A 27,710-nucleotide genomic window follows, 5' to 3' on the forward strand; every position below is an offset into this window, starting at 1 on the left:
GCAGGGGAAAATAAGGGAAAATGAGGGGAAAATGAGGGGAAAATGAAGGAAAAATGAGGAAAAAATGAGGGAAAAATGAGGAAAAAATGAGGGAAAAATGAGGAAAAAATGAGGGAAAAATGAGGGAAAAATGAGGGAAAAATGAGGGAAAAATGAGGGGGAAAATGAGGGGAAAACATCTCCATGCCATAGACACTACCATGGAATTCCTGCCCCTCACCATCCACTGCTCATCCCAGGTGCTGCAGGTTCCATGAAGGAGAAATTCCTGATCCATGGAGGAAAAATTTCCCTGATCCATGAAGAGGAATTCCTGATCCATGAAGAGGAATTCCTTGATCCATGGAGGAATTCCATGATCTCCATGAAGGAGAAATTCCTGATCCATGAAGGAGAATTCCCTGATCCATGAAGGAGGAATTCCTGATCCATGAAGGACAAATTCCCTGAGGAATTTTCCTCCTCAAAAGCTCCAGCTGGAGCATTCCCTGCTCTCCTCTCCTCTCCTCCTGGGTCTCTCCAGGCTGCTGGAACCCCCCTGATCCAAAATTTTCTTTGGGAGAGCAGCAGGAGGGGTTCAGGAGTTTTTTTTTGGTTTTTTTTTTTTCCCCTTGGCTCTGCTGGTGGCAGATGCTCCCACAGAAAATTCCCATTTGTTCAAACGTGGACAGGGAATGCAGCTTGGCTGGAATTTTGGAGGTAAAAGATGAAACCACCATGCTTTCAGTGAGGCTGAGAGGGGAAAAAAAATCCCAGAAAAGCTGTGAAATAGGGAAAAAAAATCCCAGAAAAGCTGAAATTCCCATCCTTGGAATGTCGGGATGGTGGAAGGCGGCCCTGGAGCAGCTTGAAGGTCCCTCCCAGCCCAGAGCATTCCCTAAATCCACGATTCCATGGAATGAAGCTGGGAGCCACGGGCTTTATTGAAATAATCCAAACAGAACGTGGAAAACGGGGGGAAGGAACGGGCAGGGGATGAGGAAAAGCTGCTGGGGACACCTCTGGAATTGCAGCTGGAGGGTTTTCCTGGGATTCACTGCCCACCGAGGACAAAATCCAGGGTTGTGGCAGCTCAGAGCAAGGCCAGGCTGGGGTTCTGCACCCCAGGGCTGCACTGGAGGCTGGAGAAGCTGTTCCCATTTTGGGAAAATGGGAATGCTGAGCCACGGAGCAGGAGGGTGCTCCCAGAGCCAAGTTTCTCCTGACAAAACCAGGATTTTGTTGGGAAACATTCCCAGAGAGGAGATGTGAACAGAGCCAAGAACAATGGGGGATTTTCTCTGGGTTGGGAGGGGTCTTGCCCAAAATCCTACAAATGACAAATGTGGATGAGCCCTTTGGGAAAACAGGGGGAGGAGAAGATCGCTGGCACTTGGGAGCAGAATTCCAGCAGGAAAGGGAAGGTTCTCCAGGTTCCTGAGGGGACTCAGACTGCCAGGAATCTCCATCCCTCCCAAATCCCTGCATCACCCTGGGAATGTCTGGCTGATTCCGATGCTGGGGGGTTATTTGGGGATCTCAGGTGGGCTCTGGCAGCCTCCGGGGTTAAATCCTGCCTGGAAAAGTGCTGGAAAAGTGCTTGGGAGCAGAATTCCAGCAGGAAAGGGAAGGTTCTCCAGGTTCCTGAGGGGACTCAGACTGCCAGGAATCTCCATCCCTCCCAAATCCCTGCATCACCCTGGAATGTCTGGCTGATTCCGATGCTGGGGGGTTATTTGGGGATCTCAGGTGGGCTCTGGCAGCCTCCGGGGTTAAATCCTGCCTGGAAAAGTGCTGGGAGAGGGAAGGAAGGGGGGAAGGAGCTGTCTGATCCAAGGAATGCTTGAAAAACACTCCCAGCACATCCAGTTGTTTCAATATATTCACATTTCCATCCTTTCCCATCACCATCCCACAAAAAAAAACAAGGCACGAGCTGGGTTATTCCAAAGGCAGCATCACCAGATCCATTTGGGAATAAATTGCTTCCTAAGAGATGATTCTCTAGCAAATCTTTTCCACTTGATCTAAAAGCTGGGCCTATTAGGAGAGAAATGGGAAAGATTGGTGCATTGCCATAAAAAGAAATAATAAAAAAATTGATGTTCCAATTGCACTGGAAATGAAGATGCATTTGATAAGGACAAATCCAGGCCTGGTATCATTTCCCTCCTGGCAGGAGGGAAATTCACTTTTCAAGTGCAGGGATGCAGGGTGAATTCCCTGCTGCAGCATTCCCACAAATTGGCTCTTCCCTGTTCCTGATGCTCCTGAGGTAAGAGGGGCTCCTTTGGGAGCTTTATGATCCACTATAAAATTAAATTTATCCTTTTATATCCCCTGCTCAGCTTGGATTTGGGCTTTTCCAGCATTTCAAGGGGTGATTCCTTGGGGATTTGGGCTTTTCCAACATTTTAAGCATGGATTCTTTGGGGATTTGAGTTTTTCCAGCATTTCAAGGGGGAATTCCTGGGTGATTTGGGCTTTTCCAGCATATTAAGCACGGATTCCTTGGTGATTTTGGCTTTTCCAGCATTTTGAGGCTGGATTCCTTGGGGATTTGGGCTTTTGCAGCATTTCAAGGGGGGATTCCTTGGGGATTTGGGTTTTTCCAGCATTTCAAGGCTGGATCTTTGGGGGATTTGGGCTTTTCCAGCATTTTGAGGCTGGATTCCTTGGGGATTTGGGCTTTTCCAGCATTTTGAGGCTGGATTCCTTGGGGATTTGGGCTTTTCCAGCATTTCAAGCCTGGATTCCTTGGTTCTTTTAATTTGTGGAGCTCAGGGGCAGCATTCTGCTGCTCCCAAAGGAATCCCACAGGGAAATAGGGAAGGAATTGTGTCCTTTGCTGACGTGATCACCCCCAAACCACTCCCAGCCATGCAGCAAAGAGAATTTTTATTTTTTTTTTTAGGGAAGCATCTCCTCTGCTCCATCCCTGGAAGCGCTGGAGCAATTTGGGACGGGGGAAGGAATTGGGAAATTGAATCCCAAAAAGCCCAGTGGGAGATTCCCTGGCAGGATTCCATAAAAACCAATCCCAGCAGCCACATCCCCATTCCAAAATCCGTGGATGAGAAGTGGAAGTGGAAAGATCTGCAGCCTGGAATTTTCGTGGGTTTTGGGAATTCCTGAGCCATTCCCAGACCCTGCCCTGCTCCTGGAGCATAAAGGAATAAATCCCAAAGTCTGGGAAGCACCTTCCAGGCCTGCCTGGGATTCCATGAAATCTCTGCATCCCAAAATCCTTTAAAATCCCCTAAAAACTCAACTCAGGAGCCTCCTCCACGCTGTGACCTGAGGGAAGCAGCTTCCCCTTTTTATTTATTTTTTTTTTTTTTGGTGTGGATCCAAGGAAAAATCAGAATTTTGCAGCTCAGATGGTGCCACCCCCACGTTGGGAACTCAAACAAGGGGTTGTAAAAAACCAAAAAAAATCCCCCAAAACTCACCCAGCTGGCGCTGGCCCTGCTCCTCCTCCTCCTCCTCACCCCGTTGAGTCACAGCCCCAAAATTCCTGCAAATCAAAGAAAAAAATCGTGAGGATCCTGACAAAGAGATTAAAAGATAAAAAAATTAAAAAATTAAAAAAAAAAAAAAGGGAAAGGAAAGAAAGAGATTCCTGCATGCAATTACACATGAAGGAAAAACATGCAACTTCAGCTGTGCTATGGACATTTCACAGGAAACAGCAATTCTGGGGGGGGCTAAAAATTGGTATTTTCAAACAACTGAGCAGAATTTGGGGTTTTTTTGGGTTTTTTGTTGTTGTTTTGGCAGTAGCAGGACTAGCTTGGATTCATGTGCATTTTACATCTTTTATCCTTTAAAAAATCCAGGATATTTAAATTTTGGCCCACATTCCATCCCAGTGCATCTGCCAAGGGCACATTATTAAAAGTTATTGCTAATTTATGCCACGTGGGTCGGTTTAAACGTTTATATTTAAAATATTTTTTTTTTCTTTTGGGTTTTTTTTTTCCCCTTTTTACATTAAATTAACACCTGAAGGGTCGGCTGGGTAAAAAGTTTACGTCACAGGTTTATGGAAAAGAGAAATGTGCTATATTAAAATCAGACATTTAGGTTACCTTTTTTTGGGCTTTGCGGTTTACACATCCTGATTTCTCCTGCTGATAATTTTCCTTTAAAAGGGGGGGCATAGGCTGATCTTTTCATCACATTATGCCCTGAAAGCTGACTCCAAACCAGTGTTGAAAATTCAGTTATTTGCACTTTAATAACAATCTACAAATACAACTTTTGTGTGTTTTTTATAATTATTTTTAAATATTCCCCTTGGTTCATGCGCTGCAGGGTTTTTTTTTTTTTTTTTTTTTTTCCTAAAATTCTATTTTTCACCCCCGAGCAGTTTAATCCTCTCCCCCTAAAATTCCAAATTCACCTGTTGGATGCGAAATAACAAACCATGGAACATTGATTTTTAAATAGAAATATATTAAATATCTCTACGTCCACACCCTCTCCAAAAGGATTTAAGGAGCAGCTGCAGCACCGTCCACCAACAAAAAAAAATTGATTTTTAAAGTGGTTTTTCCAAGAAAAAGCTGCTTGGAAGCATCATCTTAGCCAAGGGGGGGTTAGAGAAAGCAATTCCTTGGAATTCTCAGCATTCCTACTTAAACCTCTGGAATATTCTCTGAGGCCACCTGAAATCTGAATCATCAAGCAAAGAACCACCAAACGCTTCCCAAATTCAGATTTCTGCCTCAAAACTGCTTTCAGCAACTTCCAGGGGGTGAAAAACAATTTTTTTTGGGGGTCTTTTTCATATATTTTTTTAAAATAAATTTTTGTTTTGTCATGAGAATTACCAAAAAACCACCATTTTTTTTTTTTTTTAGAAATGCCTCCACGGTTTTAAAAGAAATAATAATAATAATAATAAATAAAAAAGAGAAATTAAGTTTAGCATGGATTTAAAGTTGTTTGGAAAAAAAAAACCAAAACCTCCAAAAACAAATGACAATTCATCACATTTACTTTGATTAAAAAAGGACTAAACTTTATTGACAGATTGAACAGACATTTTTGACACGTTTTGAGCTACCTAGTTAGGCAGACTTTACACAAAATGTAGCATTTTTCTCTTCCAGAACAGAGTGGGAGGACAGAGTAACAAATCCAATTAGGACTTGATCTTATGTACAAAGTGAAATTTGGGATTGTTTTGTCTTTTTTTTGGGGTTTTTTTGTTTGTTTTTTACAGCTGCAGTGTCCCTTTTTATGCAAAGCTCGTGCTGAGATACACTTGAAGTGGCTGGGACTGCTCGAAATTTATTTTTTGGGGTGAGTTTGGAATTTTCAGCAGATTTTCTGCCCCAAAGGGCGACAAAAAATATGAATTTTACAGGCCTACCATGAAATATTCTTTCTATCAAACACTGGGCAATTAAAACCATATTTTGGGATTTTTTTTCCTTTAAGAATTGTTCATTTAGAATTAAACTAAAATCCCTTTCCACTGGAAAAATATTCCCAAGCATATCTCAACACTGCACGGGGGGCTAGATTTCAAAATCCACATAAGAAAAGTCAATTTTTTACCAACCTAATTTTTTTCCTTTTAAGTCAATTCTCTTTAGAAAATGCTATTTAATTTGTTTGGAGGATCCTTTGGGTTAAAATTTAAACTTCAGGATTCACCAGCAATCTCCTTTTAAAGGGTTGGCATCTGAAGTTATTTTTTTGTGGTTTTTTTTTTTTTTTTTTTTTTTTTTTTTAATGGTGGCAGCCACTACTGTTACATTATGATTTTAAATCTTTAAAAAATAACCCTGAATTTTGAAATGTAGCCTACTTTGGGATTCTGCAACTACAACCTTTAATGGGTTCCTTTAAAACAAACTTTAAAACTTTTAACAAAACCTTAATTTCAGAACTAAGCAAAGCACGTCACTTTTTGGGAACTAACATTTTTAAGCTTGGTTTTTAGTTTGGTGGTTTTTTTTTTGTCTTTTTTTTTTTTTAACCCCTTAAAAAAGGTACAGTTTGGTTGTGTTTTTTTTTTTTTTTTTTTTTTTTTACCTAAAACGACAAAGAAAGAAAAGCCATCTACACACTGAAGAAGAAGAAAAAAATCAAAACCTTCCCCAAAAAAATAAAAGAACACCCAAAAAAAAAAAGCAAAAAAAAAAGAAATAAAAAACAACAAAACCCCCCAAAAATAATAAAAATTAAGAATTTTCCCCTTCTAAATCTATTGAAATTCACCTGGAGAAGTCACTAGATACAAGGTGAGGATGGAGTGGGAGGAAAAAAAGGGCCAGGAAGAAAAACAGGGAGACAATTACTTGTCTGCTGTGGGTAAAGCAACGGGAATCCCGGGAGATACAAGAACCAGTAACAAGGGTTTGCTCCTAAATTGGGATTTTTGGCCCCGTTTTGGGGTCAGTAGCGGCCGTAGGGGTGCTCCCTGTAGCCCCCCTTGACTGGCCGGGCTGGGGGGGCCTTCAGGGAGGGCCGGGTCCCGTTCCAGTCATCTTGGCCTGTGGGGAAAAGGAGAAAAAGTCAGGGTTGGGCTGGAGGGAGGGGAGGAAAAACCCGAAAATTGGGAAAAAATGGGCTGGGAGAGGCGGGGGGAGGTGGGGAATGAGGGCGGGAGGTGGCAGGGGAGATGGGTGAGAGAGCCTTGAGATAGCTGCTGGAAAGAGCTCCTGAAAAACTCCTGATCTCCCCCAAAACAGCTCCTGAAAAACTCCTGATCCCCCCCAAAACCAGATCCTGATCCCCCAAAACAGCTCCTGAAAAACTCCTGAACCCCCCCAAAACCAGATCCTGATCCCCCAAAACAGCTCCTGAAAAACTCCTGATCCCCCCAAAACAGCTCCTGAAAAACTCCTGATCCCCCCCAAAACCAGATCCTGATCCCCCAAAACAGCTCCTGAAAAACTCCTGAACCCCCCCAAAACCAGATCCTGATCCCCCAAAACAGCTCCTGAAAAACTCCTGATCCCCCCAAAACAGCTCCTGAAAAACTCCTGATCCCCCCAAAACAGCTCCTGAAAAACTCCTGATCCCCCCCAAAACAGCTCCTGAAAAACTCCTGATCCCCCCCAAAACAGCTCCTGAAAAACTCCTGATCCCCCCAAAACAGCTCCTGAAAAACTCCTGATCCCCCCCAAAACAGCTACTGATCCCCCAAAACAGCTCCTCAAAACCAGCTCCTGATCCCCCAAAACCAGCTCCTCCAAAAGAGCTCCCCAGAAACAGCTCCTGATCCCCCAAAACAGCTCCCTAAAAACAGCTCCTCAAAACCTGCTCCTGATCCCCAAAACAGCCCCCCAGAACCAGCTCCTGACCCCCAGAACCAGCTCCTGACCCCCCAGAACCAGCTCCTGACCCCCCAGCGCCTGCCAGCACTGCCCACGCCGTGCTGGCACAGTCAAAGCGTGCTGCCCATGGCAGGGGTGACCTTTAAGGCCCCTTTCACCCCAAACCAATCCAGAATCCCCTGAAAAAATCACAATTTGCTCGCAACACCCACCCCTGGGAGCTGCCCCTGCCAGCTGTGGGCAAACCTCCCCAGACACCAAACCCCTCCCCGCTCTCTCCAGCCCAGCTGGGTGATTTATCTCCGATTTAAAACTCTGTTTGCAGGGAAGCAGAGACCAGAGGAAACTGCAGGGGATGAACAGCTCAGATTATCTGAGCCAAGTGTGCAAAGGCACAAAAAGCTCTTTGTGCTCGGGGGGACGCGGGCTCAGCAAAGCCAGGCACAGGCAGCAGCTCCTGGGAGCAGCTGGAGCAAAACATCCCGGCAGGCCCCTGGGTTTGGGATTAAATCTGGAGCAGGGAATGTCCTAATGCTCCTGGGTTTGGGATTAAACCTGGTCCTGAGGCTCCTGGGTTTGGGATTAAATCTGGAGCAGGGAAGGTCCTAATGCTCCTGGGTTTGGGATTAAACCTGGTCCTGAGGCTCCTGGGTTTGGGATTAAATCTGGAGCAGGGAATGTCCTAATGCTCCTGGGTTTGGGATTAAACCTGGTCCTGAGGCTGCTGGGTTTGGGATTAAATCTGGAGCAGGGAATGTCCTAATGCTCCTGGGTTTGGGATTAAACCTGGTCCTGAGGCTCCTGGGTTTGGGATTAAATCTGGAGCAGGGAATGTCCTAATGCTCCTGGGTTTGGGATTAAACCTGGTCCTGAGGCTGCTGGGTTTGGGATTAAATCTGGAGCAGGGAATGTCCTAATGCTCCTGGGTTTGGGATTAAACCTGGTCCTGAGGCTCCTGGGTTTGGGATTAAATCTGGAGCAGGGAATGTCCTAATGCTCCTGGGTTTGGGATTAAACCTGGTCCTGAGGCTCCTGGGTTTGGGATTAAATCTGGAGCAGGGAATGTCCTAATGCTCCTGGGTTTGGGATTAAACCTGGTCCTGAGGCTCCTGGGTTTGGGATTAAATCTGGAGCAGGGAAGGTCCTGAGGCTCCTGGGTTTGGGATTAAACCTGGAGCAGGGAAGGTCCTGAGACTCCTGGGTTTGGGATTAAACCTGGTCCTGAGGCTCCTGGGTTTGGGATTAAATCTATAGCAGGGAATATCCTAATGCTCCTGGGTTTGGGATTAAACCTGGTCCTGAGGCTGCTGGGTTTGGGATTAAATCTGGAGCAGGGAACACCTTGAGGCTCCTGGGTTTGGTATTAAACCTGGTCCTGAGGCTCCTGGGTTTGGGATTAAATTTGGAGCAGGGAAAGTCCTTAGGCTCTTCAATTTGGGCTTAAACTGGAGCAGGGAACACCTTGATGCTCCTGGATTTAAATCTGGAACAGAGAAAACCTTGAGGCTCCTGGATTTAAATCTGGAACAAGGAACACCTTGAGGCTCCTGCATTTAAACCTGGAGCAGGGAACTCTCCAAGGCTCCTGGATTTGGGTTTAAAACTGGAGCAGGAAAGGTCCTGAGGCTCCTGGATTTGAATTTAAACCTGGAGCAGAGAAAGTCCATAGGCTAATGAATTTGGGCTTAAACCTGGAGCAGGGAATGTCCTGAGGCTCCTGGATTTAAACCTGGAGCAGGGAATGCCTTGATGCTCCTGAATTTGGATTTAAACCTGGAAGATCCTGAGGCTCCTGGATTTAAACCTGGAGCAGGGAACACCTCAATGCTCCTGGATTTGAATTCAAACCTGGAGCAAGGTGAGCAGGAGACAACAACTCTGCTTCCTTTATTCTGCCAGGACATGAATTCCCAAACCCCAGGGATCTCCAGCTGGTCAGGAATGTCACCACCTGCACTCACTCAGCTGTGGAAGGGACTGGTTCCAGTCACGTGGAATTTTAAGGAAAGCTTTGGGAATTTGGGATATCACGAGGTCTGGAAAATTCCTTGGGGTCCCCTCCCAATTTCCCTGTGTGAGGAGCAGGAAAGGCCTTGGATGTGCCCAGGAACAACAGAACTCCTCTGGAACGTCAGCAGAAATCCAGAGGCAATCCCAGAGCAGCCCTGGGGGGGAAAATGAACTCTGGCCCAGGCCAGGCTGCTCTGGGGACAGAGGACAATGATTCCTCCTCACTGCCACATCCAGGTGCCATTCCCAGCCTGGGGATGGGAACTGCCTTCAAAAATAAATGAGCCACAGCTGAGGGGAGCAGGAGGCAGGGAAGCACCTTTGGAATGTCTTCCCAAGGAAGCAGGGGATGAATTCCTGTTTTAATTTCCTTTTCCTGGGGAACTTTATCCCAACCCTTCATTCCCTCACTTTTACCCTTCCAGTTCTCTCCCTGTCCCATGGGTGAGGAGTGAGAGTGGGCTGTGACTGCCTGACTGCCCTTTGGGGTTAAATCACCACATTTTGGTTCAGCCCAGCCTAAATTGGGAGTTTTACATAATTCAGATTAGCTAAGCTTTGCCTGCGGAATCAAGCTGGCTCCACAGAGCCAAGGAGAGGCCTCCTCATGACATTTAAATCCAATTTTTGAGCAGATCTACAGAGTCAGGATCAGGGATTGTGAGGATGAAGGAAGCAGATGGAACCACATAAAATCCAGCCCATGAAAACCAGAGTGCAGCACAGTGCTGTGGGAGGAAATCCAGACCTGAAATATTCTAAAGCTACAAGGAAATGAAGACATTTCCAGAGTTTAAAAATGGATTTTTTTTGAAGTATCACCATTGAGACAATCAAGATTGAGAAGAACCTAAACCCACAGAGAGGTTGTTCAGACCTAAATAAAAACACCACGAGGTTCTCCTCATTTTTCATCCAGACATTGGAAAAGTGCACAATTGACCACAAGCAATTCCCAACCCCTTCCTTATCCCAGAATTCCCAGACATACCATAAGCTTCGTAGGTTTCCTGTGCCTCCCCGTGTCCATAATCATAATATTCTGTATCCCTGGAAAAACAAGGAGGTGGTTACACACAGGGAAATGCCATTCCCACAGTGCCACCAAAAACCAGGGAAAGAGAAGATGCTCTGGGTCATCCCCCAGATTCCAGCAGAATCTACAGCTCAGTGGGGATTCCATTGGCTTAAAATGGGATTTAAAAGAGGGGGTAAAAAAGAAGAAGGGAAAAAAAGGGGGAAAATGGGAAAAAAAAAGGGGGAAAATGGGAGAAAGCGAGGAGGAAAAGAGGGGGAAAAAAAGAGGGGGAAAAAAAGAGGGGGAAAAAAAAGAGGGGGGAAAAAAAGAGGGGGGAAAAAAGAAGAGGAAAAAAAGGGGGAAAAAAAGGGGGAAAAAAAGGGGAAAAAAAGGGGGAAAAAAAGGGGGGAAAAAAGGGGGAAAAAAGGGGGAAAAAAGGGGGAAAAAAGGGGGAAAAAAGGGGGAAAAAAGGGGGAAAAAAGGGGAAAAAAAGGGGGAAAAAAGGGGGAAAAAAGGGGGGAAAAAAGGGGGGAAAAAAGGGGGGAAAAAAGGGGGAAAAAAAGGGGGAAAAAAAGGGGGAAAAAAAGGGGGAAAAAAAGGGGGAAAAAAAGGGGGAAAAAAAGGGGGAAAAAAAGGGGGAAAAAAAGGGGGAAAAAAAGGGGGAAAAAAAGGGGGAAAAAAAGGGGGAAAAAAGGGGGAAAAAAAGGGGGAAAAAAAGGGGGAAAAAAAGGAGAAAAAAAAGGAGAAAAAAAAGGGGAAAAAAAGAGGGGGAAAAAAAGAGGGGGAAAAAAAGAAGGGAAAAGGCCACGCAGCATTCCTTTGGGAAGAGGAAATCCAACTCACCCTTGGCCCTGGCTGTAGTAGCCCTCGTAGCCCTCGTAGCTCTGCTCTGCATACGTTTCATCGTAGCCCTGGCGAAATCGGGGACACAAAAGTGTCACAGGAGGAGCAAAAAGGAACCAAACCCACAGCACATTCCAGAGGAGCCTGGAAATCCTGGCCTGCCTCAGGGAAAAGCTCAGGCACAGCACAGAGAGAGCCCCAGGGCTGGGAAGGGATGGATCCCGCTGGATTAGGAATGGTTCCATCCCCAGGGATAAATCCATGTGCCAGGAGAGGAATGATTCCATCCCCAGGGATAAATCCATGTGCCAGGAGAGGAATGATTCCATCCCCAGGGATAAATCCATGTGCCAGGAGAGGAATGGTTCCATCCCCAGGGATAAATCCATGTGCCAGGACAGGAATTGTTCCATCCCTGGGCACTCTCCCCTGAGCTCCAGGATAACGCTCCCAGGGATGCCCAGGATGGGATTTTGGGGTGTCTGTGCAGGGCCAGGAGCTGGGCTGGATGATTCCAGGATATTCCATAATTCTGTGTCATCCAAACCACACATTTACAACCCCCAACCTCTGAATTTTTCGGTGGAAAAAACCCCATTCTGCTGAGAAGAGAAATCAAATTTTCAGGTGTATCAGGATTTGTGATGATCCCAGAACCATCCCAATGGTCCCCGGTGACCCCAGAACCATTCCAATGGTCTCTGGTGATCTCAACACCATCCCACTGATCCCTGGTGACTCCAACTCCATTCCCAAGGAACCCTGGTGACCCCACTGATCCCTGGTGATCCCAGCACCATTCCCACTAATCCCTGGTGATCCCAACACCATCCCACAGATCCCTGGTGATCCCAACACCATTACAAGGAATCTCCGGTGATCCTACTGATCCAAACACCTCCCCACAGATCCCTGGTGACCCCAACTCCATTCCCACTAATCCCTGGTGACCCCAACTCCATTCCCAAGGATCCCTGGGGATCCCAGCACCATCCCACAGATCCCTGGTGACCCCAACTCCATTCCCAAGGATCCCTGGGGATCCCAGCACCATCCCACTGATCGCCGGTGACCCCAACTCCATTCCCAAGGATTCCTGGTGACCCCACTAATCCCTGGTGATCCCAGCACCATTCCCACTAATCCCTGGTGATCCCACAGATCCCTGGTGACCCCAACTCCATTCCCAAGGATTCCTGGTGACCCCAACTCCATTCCCAAGGATTCCTGGTGACCCCAACTCCATTCCCAAGGATCCCTGGGGATCCCAGCACCATTCCACTGATCCCCGGTGACCCCAACTCCATTCCCAAGGAACCCTGGTGACCCCACTAATCCCTGGTGATCCCAGCACCATTCCCACTAATCCCTGGTGATCCCACAGATCCCTGGTGACCCCAACTCCATTCCCAAGGATCCCTGCTGACCCCGCCGATCCCCACCCCACCACAACCCTCCCATTCGCCCCACCACTCCGAACCCCGTTAATGACTCAACAGCCGCTAATTAACGTCTGCTTACATATTCCTCGTAGGTCTCCGGCACGGGGGGAGGGGGCAGGGGGATCCTCTGGATGCCAGCTGCCCGTGCCCGGGGAGCCGGAGCGCCCCGCACGGCGGGCGGAGGCGGCACCCCCCGGGCCAGCGCGGCCCCCCGGGCCATGGCCCCGCGCACCGGGGCTCCCCGCACCAGGGCACCCCGAGGAGGAGGAGGAGGAGGGGGACCAACCCCACGGCCCCTGCGGAGGACACAGAAAAGTGGCTCAGGAGCTGCTGAGGATGGGGATTTTCAGGGCTGGGAATTGTGGATGGGCTCAGTGTGGGGTAGGGGTGTTTGTCTCGATTTCAGGATTGTTATGGAGGAAAGAGAGAGAAAACAAGGAGGAAAATGGGGGTAAAAAATACAGGGGTAAAAAAACAGGTGGGGGAAAGGAGAAGGGGGAAAGGAGAAGAGGGAAAAGGAGAAGGGGGAAAAGGAGAAGGGGGAAAAGGAGAAGGGGGAAAAGGAGAAGGGGGAAAAGGAGAAGGGGGAGGAAGGAGAAGTGGGAAAAGGAGAAGGGGGAAAAGGAGAAGAGAGAAAAGGAGAAGGGGTAAAGGAGAAAGAAGGGGGAAAAGGAGAAAGAAGGGGGAAAAGGAGAAAGAAGGGGGAAAAGGAGAAGGGGAAAAGGAGAAGGGGGAAAAAGAGAAGGGGAAAAGAAGGGGGAAAGGAGAAAGAAGGGGAAAAAGAAGAAGGGGGAAAAGGAGGGGAAAAAAATTTCCCTTTTCTGCTCCTCATTTATCTTATGTGGAATAATAAAAAATGTGTTTAGAGAATGGTTTGATTGGATTTTTAGAGGAATGTTTGAGCCTGTTGGCCAATGCAATCCACTTGTGTTTAGGGTCACGAGTTGTGAGTTAGATATAGTAGTTAGAAAAAGTAGGTTTGTAGTTTTAGTATCTCCTTTAAATAGTATATGAATGTATTATAATAAAGAAATCATTCAGCCTTCTGGAGTCAGACATCAGCATTTCCTCCCACTGAATTCCCCTGCAGTTACAATGGGGTTGGAAGTGGAAATTGTGCTGTGAGAGGCACAGAGCTCTCCTCTGGGTGAGAGTTCTGCTGCTGGAGGTGGGAAGCTGGAAAGAGCAGGAGCCAGGGAAGCACCTTTGGAATGTCTTCCCAAGGAAGCAGGGGATGAATTCCTGTTTTAATTTCCTTTTCCTGGGGAACTTTACCCCAACCCTTCATTCCCTCACTTTTACCCTTCCAGTTCTCTCCCTGTCCCATGGGTGAGGAGTGAGAGTGGGCTGTGACTGCCCTTTGGGGTTAAATCACCACATTTTGGTTCAGCCCAGCCTAAATTGGGAGTTTTACATAATTCAGATTAGCTAAGCTTTGCCTACGGAGTCAAGCTGGCTCCACAGAGCCCAGGAGAGGCCTCCTCGTGACATTTAAATCCAATTTTTGAGCAGATCTACAGAGTCAGGATCAGGGATTGTGAGGATAAAGGAGGCTCAAGTAGACAAATCTGATACAGAACTTTGGGTAGGGAATTTCACTCCAAAGGTGCCTCCCACCCACCTGGGATCACTCCAGATCCCTCAGGATCACTCCAAGCAGAAGGAAAAGCACCAGCCCACGGATCAGGGAGTGAGGTAAGCATGAAGGAACAGTTTTGTTGCCAGCTTATCCCCAAGCTTTGCCAGAACGACGCCACCCCAGAGCTCTGTAGGGATGGGCACTTCCAGCTGAGAATGCTGAGGGGGGCTACAGCACATCCATCCCATTTCTGAGAGCTTCCTTCAGGAAACTACAGCTGAAACCCACCCCAAACCCACCCCAAACCCATCCCAAACCCACCCCAAACCCCAACCACGGCGCCCTGAGCCAGCAGGGCAGCACCCCAAAGTCAGGCCGAGCTGCTGTGCCAGGAGCAGCAGCTGAAGCTCTCTGAGAGCCCAGCTGGGAGGGCAAGGCAGCATTCCCAGGCTGGGATTTTGGGAATACCTTGGCACGGGAGGAGGGGGAGGTGGGGCTGCCCCCCGGCCCCGCCCGGGGCCGCCTCGGCCGCGGTTGGGCTCCGGGACCCCGTTGAGATAAGAGAGCTCCAGGAACTGCTCCTGGCAGATATCATCCATCATATCCTGCAGAAAGCACGGAAACAAGGATAAACATAAAGATCACTGAGGATCCTGGAGAGCCCAGCACCATGCCAGTGCTTCCTGGAGATCCCAGAACCATCTCAGTGATCCTTGGAGATCTCAGAACCATCCCAGAGCTCCCAGGAGATGCCAGCACCATTCCCAATGGTCCCTGTAGAACCCAGCACCATCCCAGAGCTTCCTGGAGATCCCAGAACCATCTCAGTGATCCTTGGAGATCTCAGAACCATCCCAGAGCTCCCTGGAGATGCCAGCACCATTCCCAGAGCTTCCTGGAGATCTCAGAACCATCCCAGTGCTTCCTGGAGATCCCAGCACCATCTCAGTTATTCCTTGGGATCCCAGCACCATCCCAGAGCTCCCTGGAGATCTCAGAACCATTCCCAAAGGTCCCTGGAGATCCCAGAGGTTCCCAGTGGATCCCAGCACCATTCCCAATGGTCTCTGGAGATCCCAGCAGCATCCCAGCACACCCCAGCAATCCCAGGAGATCCAAGAGCTCCCTGGAGATCCCAGAACCATTCCCAATGGTCCCTGGAGATCCCATAAATTCCCAGTGATCACAGTACCATCCCATTGTTTCCTGGAGATCCCAGCACCATCCCAGAGCTCCCTGGAGATCCCAGAACCATTCCCAAATGTCCCTGGAGATCCCAGCAGCATCCCTGGACACCCCAGCACTCCCAGGAGATCCCAGAGCTCCCTGGAGATCCCAGCACCATTCCCAATGGTCCCTGGAGATCTCAGAACCATTCCCAAAGGTCCCTGGAGATCCCAGAGGTTCCCAGTGGATCCCAGCACCATTCCCAATGGTCCCTGGAGATCCCAGCAGCATCCCAGCACACCCTAGTGCTTCCTGGAGATCCCAGAGCTCCCTGGAGATGCCAGCACATCCCAGCACACCCCAGTGCTCCCTGGAGATGCCAGCACATCCCAGCACACCCCAGTGCTCCCTGGAGATCCCAGCACATCCCAGCTCTCTCTGGAGATCCCAGAGCTCCCTGGAGATCCCAGCACATCCCAGCTCTCCCTGGAGATCCCAGAGCTCCCTGGAGATCCCAGCACACCCCAGCTCTCTCTGGAGATCCCAGAGCTCCCTGGAGATCCCAGCACATCCCAGCACACCCCAGCTCTCCCTGGAGATCCCAGCACATCCCAGCTCTCCCTGGAGATCCCAGCACATCCCAGCTCTCCCTGGAGATCCCAGCACACCCCAGCTCTCCCTGAAGATCCCAGCACACCCCAGCTCTCTCTGGAGATCCCAGCTCTCCCTGGAGATCCCAGCTCTCCTTGGAGATCCCAGCTCTCCCTGGAGATCCCAGCACACCCCAGCTCTCCCTGGAGATGCCGGCACACCCCAGCTCTCCCTGGAGATCCCGGCACACCGCAGTGCTCCCTGGAGATCCCAGCTCTCCCTGGAGATGCCGGCACACCCCAGCTCTCCCTGGAGATCCCAGCTCTCCCTGGAGATCCCAGCTCTCCCCGGAGATGCCGGCACACCCCAGCTCTCCCTGGAGATGCCGGCACACCCCAGCTCTCCCCAGAGATCCCAGCTCTCCCCGGAGATGCCGGCACACCCCAGCTCTCCCCAGAGATCCCAGCTCTCCCTGGAGATCCCAGCACATCCCAGCTCTCCCTGGAGATCCCAGCACACCCCAGCTCTCCCTGGAGATCCCAGCACACCCCAGCTCTCCCTGGAGATCCCAGCTCTCCCTGGAGATCCCAGCTCTCCCCGGAGATGCCGGCACACCCCAGCTCTCCCTGGAGATCCCAGCTCTCCCCAGAGATCCCAGCTCTCCCCGGAGATGCCGGCACACCCCAGCTCTCCCTGGAGATCCCATCTCTCCCTGGAGATCCCATCTCTCCCTGGAGATCCCAGCTCTCCCTGGAGATCCCAGCTCTCCCTGGAGATCCCAGCTCTCCCCGGAGATGCCGGCACACCCCAGCTCTCCCTGGAGATGCCGGCACACCCCAGCTCTCCCCGGAGATGCCGGCACACCCCAGCTCTCCCTGGAGATCCCAGCTCTCCCTGGAGATCCCAGCTCTCCCTGGAGATCCCAGCACACCCCAGCTCTCCCTGGAGATCCCAGCTCTCCCTGGAGATCCCAGCTCTCCCTGGAGATCCCAGCTCTCCCTGGAGATCCCAGCTCTCCCCGGAGATGCCGGCACACCCCAGCTCTCCCTGGAGATGCCGGCACACCCCAGCTCTCCCTGGAGATCCCAGCTCTCCCCGGAGATGCCGGCACACCCCAGCCCGCCGCAGCGCTCCCCGGCACTCACAGGCACCAGGAACTTCTTGACCTCCTCCATGGCGTGGGCCATGAGGCCGTAGGCCTCGCAGGGCGGCCCGAAGACCTCGATGAAGACGTGCAGCTCCATGTTGAGGTGCGCGTACTTGGGGTCGCCGCCCTTGCGCAGCTCCTCCTCCTGCAGGGAGCACACAGAGCCTGAGACGGGCCCGGGGCACTGCACGGAGCCTGGCACAGCCCACGGGGACGGGAACAGCGAGATCAGGCTCGGGGGTTTATCGCACTTATTTCTAGTTTTTTGTTTCTTTTGAAATGTATTTTTATTATTTTTATTTTGTTTATTTAATCTGTATTATTTTAATTTCATTCATTTAATTTCCATTGTTTTTAGTTTATTTTTTTAATTTTTGTTTATACTATTTTTGTTTTAAATTTTACAATTATTTTTATTTTATTTATTTAATTTGTATTATTTTAATGTCTTTTATTTAAATTTTATTATTTTTATTTTAATTTTAAATTTTATTTTTATTATTTTTATTTTATCTTAAATTTATTTTTATTATTTTTATTTTATGTATTTAATTTTTATTATTTTAATTTCATTTATTATTTTAATTTCATTTATTTAATTTTTATTATTTTTATTATAATTTTTACTATTTTTATTTTATTTTAAATTTATTTTTATTATTTTAATTTCATTTATTTAATTTTTATTATTTTAACTTAATTTATTTAAATTTTGTTATTATTTTATTTGTAATTTTTATTTTTATTTTTTATTTTATTTCTAAATTTATTCTTATTACTTTAATTTTAAATTTACTTTTATTATTTTTATTTTATTTTTACTATTTTAACAGTTTTATTACTTACATTTTATTTTTATTATTTTATTTTATAGTTTATTTTTACTATTTTATTTTCTTCTTACGTTTTATTTTTTACTATTTTTATTTTATTAATGTTATTTTTACTATTTTTATTTTATTTTTTACAATTTATTTTAATTTAAATTTTATTCAATTTAAAATTATTCATTTTTTACGTTTTTATTTTTACTATTTTTATTTGATTAGTTTTATTTTTTACATTGTATTTTAATTATTTCTATTTTATTAAAATTTTATTTATATTATTTCTATTTAATTTATTTTTGAATTCTTTCACTATATTTAAAATTAATTTTATTTTGACATTTCATGGTATTAATTTCATTGAATTCATCTTTTACATTTTATTTTCATTATTTTTATTTTATTCAAATTTAAATGTATTTTATTTCTTATTTTTGAAGTTTTATTAGCACCATTTTTATTGTATTTATTTATTTTTTTTTTTTTTGCTGTTTAAAGCCCTCTCCTGGTAATTTGTGATTCACCAAAAATTATCACATTGCTCCAACATCTCCAGAGAACCAGAAAAATTTCAAGATTTCAGAGGGAGCAGCTAAAAAAGGGATTTTTATATTTTTATAGAGGGGGAAAAAATATCCTTTCAGTGAATGGCTCTTCAGGAGAATAATCCTTATTTTATCAACTTCTTAATTCTAATTAAAAATTCTAACTTTTTAAATTTTAATTCTAATTGTTCAGTTCTAATTAAATAACAGATTTAATTTTAATTTCAATTTTAATTTTAAATTTAATTAAAAGTAATTTAATTTTAATTCAATCTTTCCTTGGAAGTTTTTTCTAGTTGAATTTTGAATAAAATGCTTTAATTCTCACACCATAAATGGAATTTTGTTTCCCCTTACCTTGGCTTTGTCTCTCATGGAACCTTTCCCCAGTACAGAGATTTTAGCACCAGTTTCTTCCTGGAGTCTCTTAATGGTGTTGCCTTGGGGTCCCAAAATCTTCCCAACAAAATTAAACTGGAAATTAAAGAAAAAAAAAATCAGTTCCAGGGCTCAAAAACACCAACAAAATTTTTCTCAATTTTCTGGCAGTTGACAAAAAAAAAAAAATCACTTTTAATTTTCTCCTCACCTCACAAATAGAAAAAATGCACAGGAAAATTTAAGTTTTGAAAAGAAAATTTAAGGTTCAAAAGGAAAATTTAAGGTTTGAAAAGAAAATTCAAGTTTGGAAAGGCAAATTCAAGATTTGAAAGGAAAATTAACCTTTCAAAAGAAAAACTTAACTTTCAAAAAGAAAATTTAACTTTCAAAAGAAAAATTCAAGCTGGTTCAAAAGAAAAATTTAAGGTTCAAAAAGAAAATTTAACTTTCAGAAGGAAAATTCAAGTTGATTCAAAAGGAAAATGCAAGGTTCAAAAGGAAAATTTACTTTTCAAAAGGAAAATTCAAGTTATTTCAAAAGGAAAACTCAAGGTTCAAAAGGAAAATTCAAGTTGGTTCAAAAGGAAAATTCAAGCTTCAAAAGGAAAATTCAAGTTGTTTCAAATGGAAAATTCAATGTTCAAAAGGAAAATCTACCTTTCAAAATGAAAATTCAAGTTGTTTCAAAAGGAAAATTCAAGTTTCGAAAAGAAAATTCAAATTTCAAACCTTTCTTTTCAAAAAAATAAAAGCCCCAGCAGAAAGATGCAGCTAAATTAATTGTTTCAATCCCAACATCAACTCTGCAGCAGCTTTCCAGCAAATTTTAAGGAATTAAAAGTAAAAAAATGCTAAAAAACCCTCCACAGACAGAATTCTCTGCTCCAGCAATCCGAGATCCCACCACTTATCCCAAGATATCGGAAAAATTCCATTTATTACAAATAAAAACCCTGCAGGCTTGCAGGGGATCAAAGCAACTCCTTCCTTTTTTACAATAAATATCTTGAATTTTGGTGGAAAATGAGGATTTAATTCCTGCTGCCGCTCTGCCAGTCAAAATCCCAGGGAAATGAGAAAATTCCCAAGATTTTGGGTTTTTTTTGGGGCTCTCACCTTGGGGTATTGCTTGACAGGGATCAGAACTCGTTCCTTCAGCTTCATGTTCTTGTGGGAAAATAAATCCAGGTAATTCTCCTCCTCGTCCTTCTTTGTTGTCTCACCCTTCTGAATTTTTTCAATTTCTGGATCAAAAGAAAAGAAAAATAACATAAATAAATGTATTTTTGAGATAAGGTGTGCTTTTTTTCAATTTATAAATAAAAATAAAACAAAAAGAATATAAGTATTAATATAAATTAATATAGTTTTGAGATAAGGTGTGCTTTTTTTCAATTTAGAAATAAAAATAAAATAAAAATAACATAAAAATAAAATAAAAAATAATATAAATTAATATATTTTTGAGAGAAGTTGTGCTTATCTCAATTTAATTTTTAAAAAATTAAAATAAAAATAATAGAAATAATAATATAAAATAATATATTTCGGAGATAAGGTGTGCTTATCTCTAATTTTTTAAATTTCAAAATAAAAAATAATATAAATAGTAATATAAAGTATTTTTGAGATAAGGTGTGGTTTTTTCAATTTATAAATAAAAATAAAACAAAAATAATAAGAATATTAGTATAAATTAATATATTTTTGAGATAAGGTGTGCTTATCTCAATTTAATTTTTAAAATTTCGAAATCAAAATAAAAATAATAGAAACAATACAAATATAGCTATTAATAATAGAAATAACAACATAAAACCAGGGCTGTTTTATATTTTATTTTAAGCAGCAGCAGATCAGAAATGGAATCACAACAAGGACAGAACCCTACAAATACCACAAGGAATCTAAATCTGCAAACCAGCCCAAATTACATTAAAATTCAATATTTTTTTAATAAATTGTGACAGAAATCAGCAAGTTTTCATCATCCAACTCAAATTTATTTTGTTTAATTAGTGGTGGCAACACGTGCAGGCACGATGTGTTTTTGATTAAATTGAAAATATTCCCAATAAAACATCAGTGATGTGTTTGATTAAATTGAAAATATTCCCAATAAAACATCAGTGTGATTATTTGGAATGGAATTATTTGGAATGGAATTATTTGGAATATTGTTTTTATTTCCTAACCCAGTGTGGTGTGAGGTAGGAAATTTTCCCAGCTTCATTTAATGAAATAAATTCAGATTTATCACACAAATCATTCCTAAGTGGCTTTTTCAACCCTCAGCTGTGCACCCATAAAAGGCAGTCCCAGAAATAATTAATTCTATCAATATTTCACCTCCCAAAATTAAGATTTTTATTTTGCTTTTTTTAATTGCTTGTGGTGAATTAAAAATGAGTTTTGAGGTGGCTTGAGGTGACAGTCCCAAAAACCTGCTGGAATTAGGTCATGAAGGGAATTTAATTAGGAATTAAATTCAGTTTTCACTGAGAGAAGCCAGGAGACGGAAAATCCTCTTTCAGGCATTTTTGAAAAATTTTTAAAATTAGTTGGAAATTCATTTTCCTGCTGCAGGAATAACCCCCCCAGCATTTGCCAGAAGAAAACAGCCTGGATTTCCCTTCTCAGGGGTAATAAAACCACAATTTTTATTTCAAGGCAAACCAATTCCCCCAAATTTGGAATCAATCCATCATTAACAATCCCAAATTAGTGCTGATCCTAAAAAAAAACAAAAAACAACCTAAATTGATCCCATCATAAAATCCTCATTTCAGGTTCTTTAGCAGGAGAGGTGAAAAAATGAAATTATGATGTTTCAGCAGGTGAAAAAATCAAATTATGATGTTTCAGGAGCAATCCAACCTCAAGGAAAAATCATCAAATCACCTCTATTTTAATTATATATATATATATATATTTTTTTTTTTTCACCATGACACAGAAATTGTGTAAAAAACCTAAATTTTGGATTTCTACTCCCAGCAGCCCCTTGGCTCCCATGACTCCTTAATTTTAAAAATTAAAGCAGAATTCAAGAGATTTCTTTTAAGAAGTGATTTTTTCTCAAAATACAAAGGAAAAGTAAAAAAAAACCCTCAAGTTCACCCACTGACAAATTTATAAAATCAGAGAAAAAAGCTGCATTGGTTCGTTTTATGGAGTTTTTTTACATTTTAGCAAGAACAGAGCAGATAATCAAGATTTGGAAATCAAATATTGTGCAGGTTGCCTGGTTAAGGATAACATAAAACCCTTAAATAATTTTATTTTTCTAAAACCATTCCTGAAAACGCACCCTGCAGACGAACAAGGAAAGTTCGGGAATTCCAGGCTCCTCCAAGCTTTGGGAATTCCAGGCTCTGGGAATTCCAGGCTCCTCCAAGATTTGGGAATTCCAGGCTCCTCCAAGATTTGGGAATTCCAAGCTCTGGGAATTCCAAGCTCTGGGAATTCCAGGCTCCTCCAAGCTTTGGGAATTCCAGGCTCTGGGAATTCCAAGCTCTGGGAATTCCAGGCTCCTCCAAGCTTTGGGAATTCCAGGCTCTTCCACGATTTGGGAATTCCAATATTTGGGAATTCCAAGCTCCTCCAAGCTTTGGGAATTCTAAGCTTTGGGAATTCCAGGCTTTGGGAAGTCCATGCTCTGGGAATTCCAGGCTCCTCCAAGCTTTGGGAACTCCAAGTTTGGGAAAGTCAAATAGAATGACCCCTAAAAAACCCCAAACCCCAAAGAATTTGGGGGTGGCACCTCTGAGCCTCCTCCATCCTCCCCTGCTTCCCGGCTGGTTCGATTTCTCAGGAAGGAGAACAGTTCCTGGGCAGATTCCAAGAATTTGGAATCCTAATCCCACCGTTTCCCTCCCCAAAACACCAGGCCAGGATTCCCGGGCAGGCAGCTCTGCCTTGGGGGTTTGCTGGGAAGGGAGGGCACTGCCAGGAGAAGGGGCACGGGGTGAGATTTGGGATGTGGCACAGGTGGGAGAAACTCCTGGGAATGGCCACAGGAGCAGGAATGGCCAGAAAGGTGGGAATGGGAATGGCCACAGAGGCAGGAATGGCCACTGAGGTGGAAATGGCCACAGCTCTGGGAATGGCCACTGAGGTGGGAATGGGAATGGCCACAGCAGCAGGAATGGCCACTGAGATGGGAACGGGAATGACCACAGCACTGGGAAGGGGAATGGACACTGAGGTGGGAATGGGAATGGCCACTGAGGCTGGAATAGGGATAGCCACAGAGGTGGGAATGGGAATGGCCACTGAGGTGGGAAGGGGAATGGCCACTGAGGCTGGAATGGCCACTGAGGTTGGAATGGGAATGGCCACAGGAGCAGGAATGGGAATGGCCACTGAGGTGGAAATGGCCACAGTTCTGGGAATGGGAGTGGCCACAGCAGCAGGAATAGGGATGGCCACTGAGGTGGGAAGGGGAAAAGGGGAATGGCCACAGAGATGGGAATGGGAATGGCCACAGAGGTGGGAATGGGAATGGCCACAGCACTGGGAATGGGAATGGCCAAAGCAGCAGGAATGGCCACACAGGTGGGAATGGGAATGGCCACAGGAGCAGGAATGGCCACTGAGGTGGGAATAGGAATGGCCACTGAGGTGGGAATGGGAATGGCCACAGAGGCTGGAATGGCCACTGAGGTTGGAATGGGAATGGCCACAGGAGCAGGAATGGCCACAGAGGTGGGAATGGCCACTGAGGTGGGAATGGCCACTGAGGTGGGAATGGCCACAGAGGCGGGAATGGGAATGACCACAGGAGCAGGAATGGCCACAGAGGCGGGAATGGGAACAGTCGCAGCAGTGCCAGCAGTGGGGAACGTCGCCATGGCTGAACAAAAGGGAAATGGAGAAGTGCAAAGTGAAATGGTTTGGGAACAATCCAGCCCGGGAGAGCTGGGGACAATTTCAGGCGGCAGTCAGGGGACGGGATATCCACTGGGAAGGACGGGAATGAAGGGAATCTCCACGTCAGGAGAGCCTGGGCTCCACGTGGAACGAGCTCCAGGGTGACCCTCTCACCTCCATGACCTCAGCCTCCCTAATCCCTGTTTGGGTGCCAAGGGTGGCATTGCCACCCCGCCCTGCCCACTGCCAGCAGCGCACAGCCTGGATCCGGATCTGGCCTGAATCCAGCAGGGAATTCCGGGGGGAATCCCCCAGCACCTCCAGCTGCTCCTTCCTGCTCTCACTCCCACCCCACACAGCTCACACATCCTTGGGAAGCTCAGCTCTTTTCCCTTGCAGTTTCTCCGTGAAATAAAACCGGCTAAAATTCCCAAAAAAACCCAAAAAACCCACACCCGGCTAACACACGATGGGATATATCCCATTTTCCCAAAGCAGGGAAGCAGAGGGCTGTGTCCTTCACACCTCCCCTGTTCTTTCCACAGTTTAAACCCAAAGGAAACCAAAACAAAAAAAAAAAAGGATTTTCTTGTTCCTATGCAAAAGGAAGGTCATACAGACACCAAATCCCAGGAGGGAAACAAGGATTATATTTGAAAATGCAAGAAATCCCAGTTTTCAGTTTTTCTTCCTTTCCATACCAGAGTCAATGGAATCGATAAGAATCTCATCACTGCCAGCAAAAAAAAAAAGAGACAATTTCCTCTAGAAATACAGAACCACCAAATATTTTAGACAACTTTAAGATGTTTCTAAAGAAATGAATGCAGAATTCCAGCAGGGCTCCCTCCCCGAGGCAGGCAGCCTGAGCAACTTCCACTTCTGGGAAGGAAAAAAAGGCTGGAATTAGAATCCTGCTGACCCTCAGGATGGGTTCTGTGTCTGGAAATCATTTTGCTGGAGTTGTGCATCACGGCTTTGGCCCAGAGTGAAATTCCAAATAAACCAGAGCACCCTGGGGGTCATCCAGGCAAAAAAAAAATCACCTAAACCCACCATTTTACCTCCAATTCTTTCTTGTTTTACTGCTCTGCTCACCCTGAACTGGGACTGGGAATGCTACCCCCAAAAAAAATTCAAAATACCCACAGCTGGAGCTGCTGCAATTTTACATCCCCCAAAGCTGCAGTCATTAAAATAATAAATTAATGAATAAAAAGCCCTCCCTACACTCTCGTCACACCCCTCAGGTGAAGGAGGCTCTGCAGGATGTGGGAATTTGCAAATTCCCTGGGTTTCCTTTGGCTGGGAGGCGCCACAGCCGAGCTGGGTGAAGGATTTTATTAATCAAACCCATGAAACCGATGGAAAATCGGATTACAAACCCATTTATTTAGCTCCAGATGCTGGTGGGTGATGCTGTAATGGGTTGTTTGCACAAAGGGAGAGAAGCAATTCCCAAGAATTATTCCCTGCATAAAATGAGCTCCTAAAACCTCCAGAGCTGCAGCAAAACTCTGCATTTTTAAGCACAGAGAAAAAGAAATATTTAAGAAAAAAAGCAGGTGAAGAAATAAATAATTTAAAAAATTCCAATTAAGAAATTTAAATTGTTAATTCAAATAACTTAAATAAATAATAATTAAATAAATTACCATTGGCTAAATGACCATTAAAATTATTATAAAATGTAATAAAATAAAATTTAATAATTTCATTAATTAGAATAATTCTAAAAGTCTAATAAATAATCTTTAAATCCCAATAAAAATTATAATAGATACGATAATGAATATAGTGATAAATTTAATTATATATATTATAATAAATAGAATGATATAATAATAAATATAATAAATAGAGCTATAAATATTATAAATATTATAATATGGTAATAAATAATTATAAATAAAAGTATAAATATTATAAATATAATAATATAATGATAAATGTAATAAATATAATGATAAGCATATTAACATAACAACAGTAAATATAATGATAAAAATATAATAATTTAACAATCTTAAAAGCAGGTGGAAAAAAAATAATTAAAAATAAAGAACAAAATAGAATAATAAATATATAATAAAAAATAACTAAAAAAGCACCAATGGAGATGTCATCCGAGCAATCCTCCCGATTTGCCCACAGAAATCCCCCTGATTTCTGGGACACAGCTCCTTTTCTTCCAGCTATTTTTAGGGATTTTTATGGGACTCGCATTACCGACAGCCTGAGACTTGTCAGCAAAGGAGAGGAGCTGTCCCCAAAGCAGGTCACCAGAGGGACATTCCAGGCCCGGGACTGTCCCCTGGGATTGTCACTCCCACCCTGAAACCTGGAAGGAGCTCGGGGATGAGGTGATGAACTGGGCATCGCTTGAACATCGCAATTATCATCAGCAGATTTCCTATTACCACCAGGTTTTCCTTCAATTCTTAAACTTAAATATTATTTAAAAAAATAAATACCGCCACGTTTTATTTCGACTATTAAACTTATATTTAAAAAGTATTTCAAAAATTATTTCATTTAAAATGATTTAAAAAAATTATTTCCTTTCAGTTAGCTCAAGGGTTTTGATTCTCTTGATTCTCCTTTTATTTCAGTTATCTCAAGGATTTTGATTCTCTTGATTCTCCTTTTATTTCAGTTATCTCAAGGATTTTGATTCTCCTTTTATTTCAGTTATCTCAAGGATTTTGATTCTCTTGATTCTCCTTTAATTTCAGTTACCTCAATGATTTTGATTCTCCTTTCATTTCATTTATCTCAAGGCTTTTGATTCTCTTGATTCCCTTTAATTTCAGTTACCTCAATGATTTTGATTCTCTTGATTCTCTCTTTATTTCATTTATCTCAAGGCTTTTGATTCTCTTGATTCTCCTTTAATTTCAGTTATCTCAAGGGTTTTGATTCTCGATTCTCCTTTAATTTCAGTTATCTCAAGGGTTTTGATTCTCTTGATTCTCCTTTTATTTCAGTTATCTCAAGGCTTTTGATTCTCTTGATTCTCCTGTCATTTCGGTCATCTCAAGGCTTTTGATTCTCCTGTCTGGCCGAGGCCACACCACGAAAGCTCACACAATGCAACCTAACACAACCACCAATAAAACACCCACAAAACTCTCGCTTTACACGTGGAAATAACCTTGCGATTCCACATAGAAATATCTCATTCCCAGCCCTCAGAACGGCCACCGGGACCCGCTCTCCCCGCCGCGTTCCCGGTACCTGCGGTGAGGAGCTGCATGGCGTGCGTGAAGGACGGGTCCAGGCTGTCCTTCTCGGCCATCAGCTCGGGCAGGTACTTGTTCTCAGGCTCCATCTTGCCTCCAACCATACCGGATCCCCCCGGCCCCGATGTCCCACCGACCACGCTCACACCGGGCGGCGGCGGCTGCGCTGCGGCCCCGCGGGCCCCTCCGCCACCACGGGGCGGCCGGCGCGGCGCTGCGCGGCCACCGGGGCCTTGTCCCCGAGATAAACGACCGCTGGGGTCGTCACGGCGCTGCATGAGGCGGTGCCGCGGAAGGGAACGCGGGGCCGGGCCGGCGAGAGCGGCGGGAGCGGAGCGGCCACACCGCCCGCGCAGCGGCCGGGCCGGAACTGCCGCGGCGGAAGCGCCCGGCGCGAGCGTGAGGGGAGCCGCGGGAGCGCGCCGCGCATGCGCCGGCGCCGGGCGGGAGTGGCGCGGAGGGAGCGAGCGGGGTTTGTGGGGGTTGTGTGTGTGTGTGTGTGTATGTGTCTGTGTCTGCGTCTCTGTGTGTTTGTGTGTGTCTGTATGTTTATGTGTATAAGCGTGTCTGTGTTTGTGTGTGTGGGGGGGGTCTCTGTGAGTGTGAGGGGAGCCGCCGCGGGAGCGCGCCGCGCATGCGCCTGCGCCGGGCGGGAATGGCGCGGAGGGAGCGACTGCGGGCTGTGTGTGGGTGTTTTGTGTGTGTGTGTGTGTGTCTGTCTGTCTGTGTCTATGTGTGTGTGTGTGTGTGTGTGTGTGTGTGTGTGTGAGGG

General features: G+C 44.9%; 1 protein-coding gene across 3 annotated transcripts; it reads right to left on the minus strand.

Moving 5' to 3' along the window:
• Window positions 1–1,843: 1,843 nt before the first annotated feature.
• KHDRBS1 (KH RNA binding domain containing, signal transduction associated 1) lies at window positions 1,844–27,298 on the minus strand. Of its 3 annotated transcripts, XR_013341196.1 has the most exons (11): window positions 26,934–27,298; window positions 19,941–20,068; window positions 18,801–18,917; window positions 17,070–17,216; window positions 14,635–14,771; window positions 12,667–12,883; window positions 11,146–11,213; window positions 10,276–10,334; window positions 6,294–6,488; window positions 3,432–3,496; window positions 1,844–2,019 (listed from the first exon to the last, which is right to left on the minus strand). XR_013341196.1 is itself a non-coding variant. In XM_077788546.1 (9 exons), the coding sequence occupies exons 1-9, from the start codon at window positions 27,214–27,216 to the stop codon at window positions 6,391–6,393; spliced, it is 1,254 nt and encodes a 417-aa protein (XP_077644672.1). In that variant the 5' UTR covers window positions 27,217–27,298; the 3' UTR covers window positions 6,026–6,390. The 3 variants fall into 3 exon arrangements, 2 of the variants coding, with proteins under 2 accessions (XP_077644672.1, XP_077644673.1); XM_077788546.1 differs by lacking the exons at window positions 1,844–2,019; window positions 3,432–3,496 and having other exon boundaries at window positions 6,026–6,488; XM_077788547.1 differs by lacking the exons at window positions 1,844–2,019; window positions 3,432–3,496 and having other exon boundaries at window positions 6,026–6,488; window positions 12,667–12,934; window positions 14,623–14,771; window positions 26,934–27,296.
• Window positions 27,299–27,710: the final 412 nt, after the last annotated feature.

The sequence above is a fragment of the Lonchura striata genome, chromosome 26, assembly GCF_046129695.1.
Source record: "Lonchura striata isolate bLonStr1 chromosome 26, bLonStr1.mat, whole genome shotgun sequence".
Classification (NCBI taxonomy): domain Eukaryota; kingdom Metazoa; phylum Chordata; class Aves; order Passeriformes; family Estrildidae; genus Lonchura; species Lonchura striata.

Bases quoted from the DNA above. Each gene is read 5' to 3' on its own strand.
- KHDRBS1 (XM_077788547.1), bottom strand. From the start codon at position 27,216: ATGCAGCGCCGTGACGACCCCAGCGGTCGTTTATCTCGGGGACAAGGC. The intron at 11,214-12,666 runs GTAAGCAGACGT...CGATTTCGCCAG, and splicing joins CGGAGACCTACGAGGAATAT to GGCTACGATGAAACGTATGC. The intron at 10,335-11,145 runs GTGAGTTGGATT...TTGTTTTTCCAG, and splicing joins TACTACAGCCAGGGCCAAGG to GGATACAGAATATTATGATT.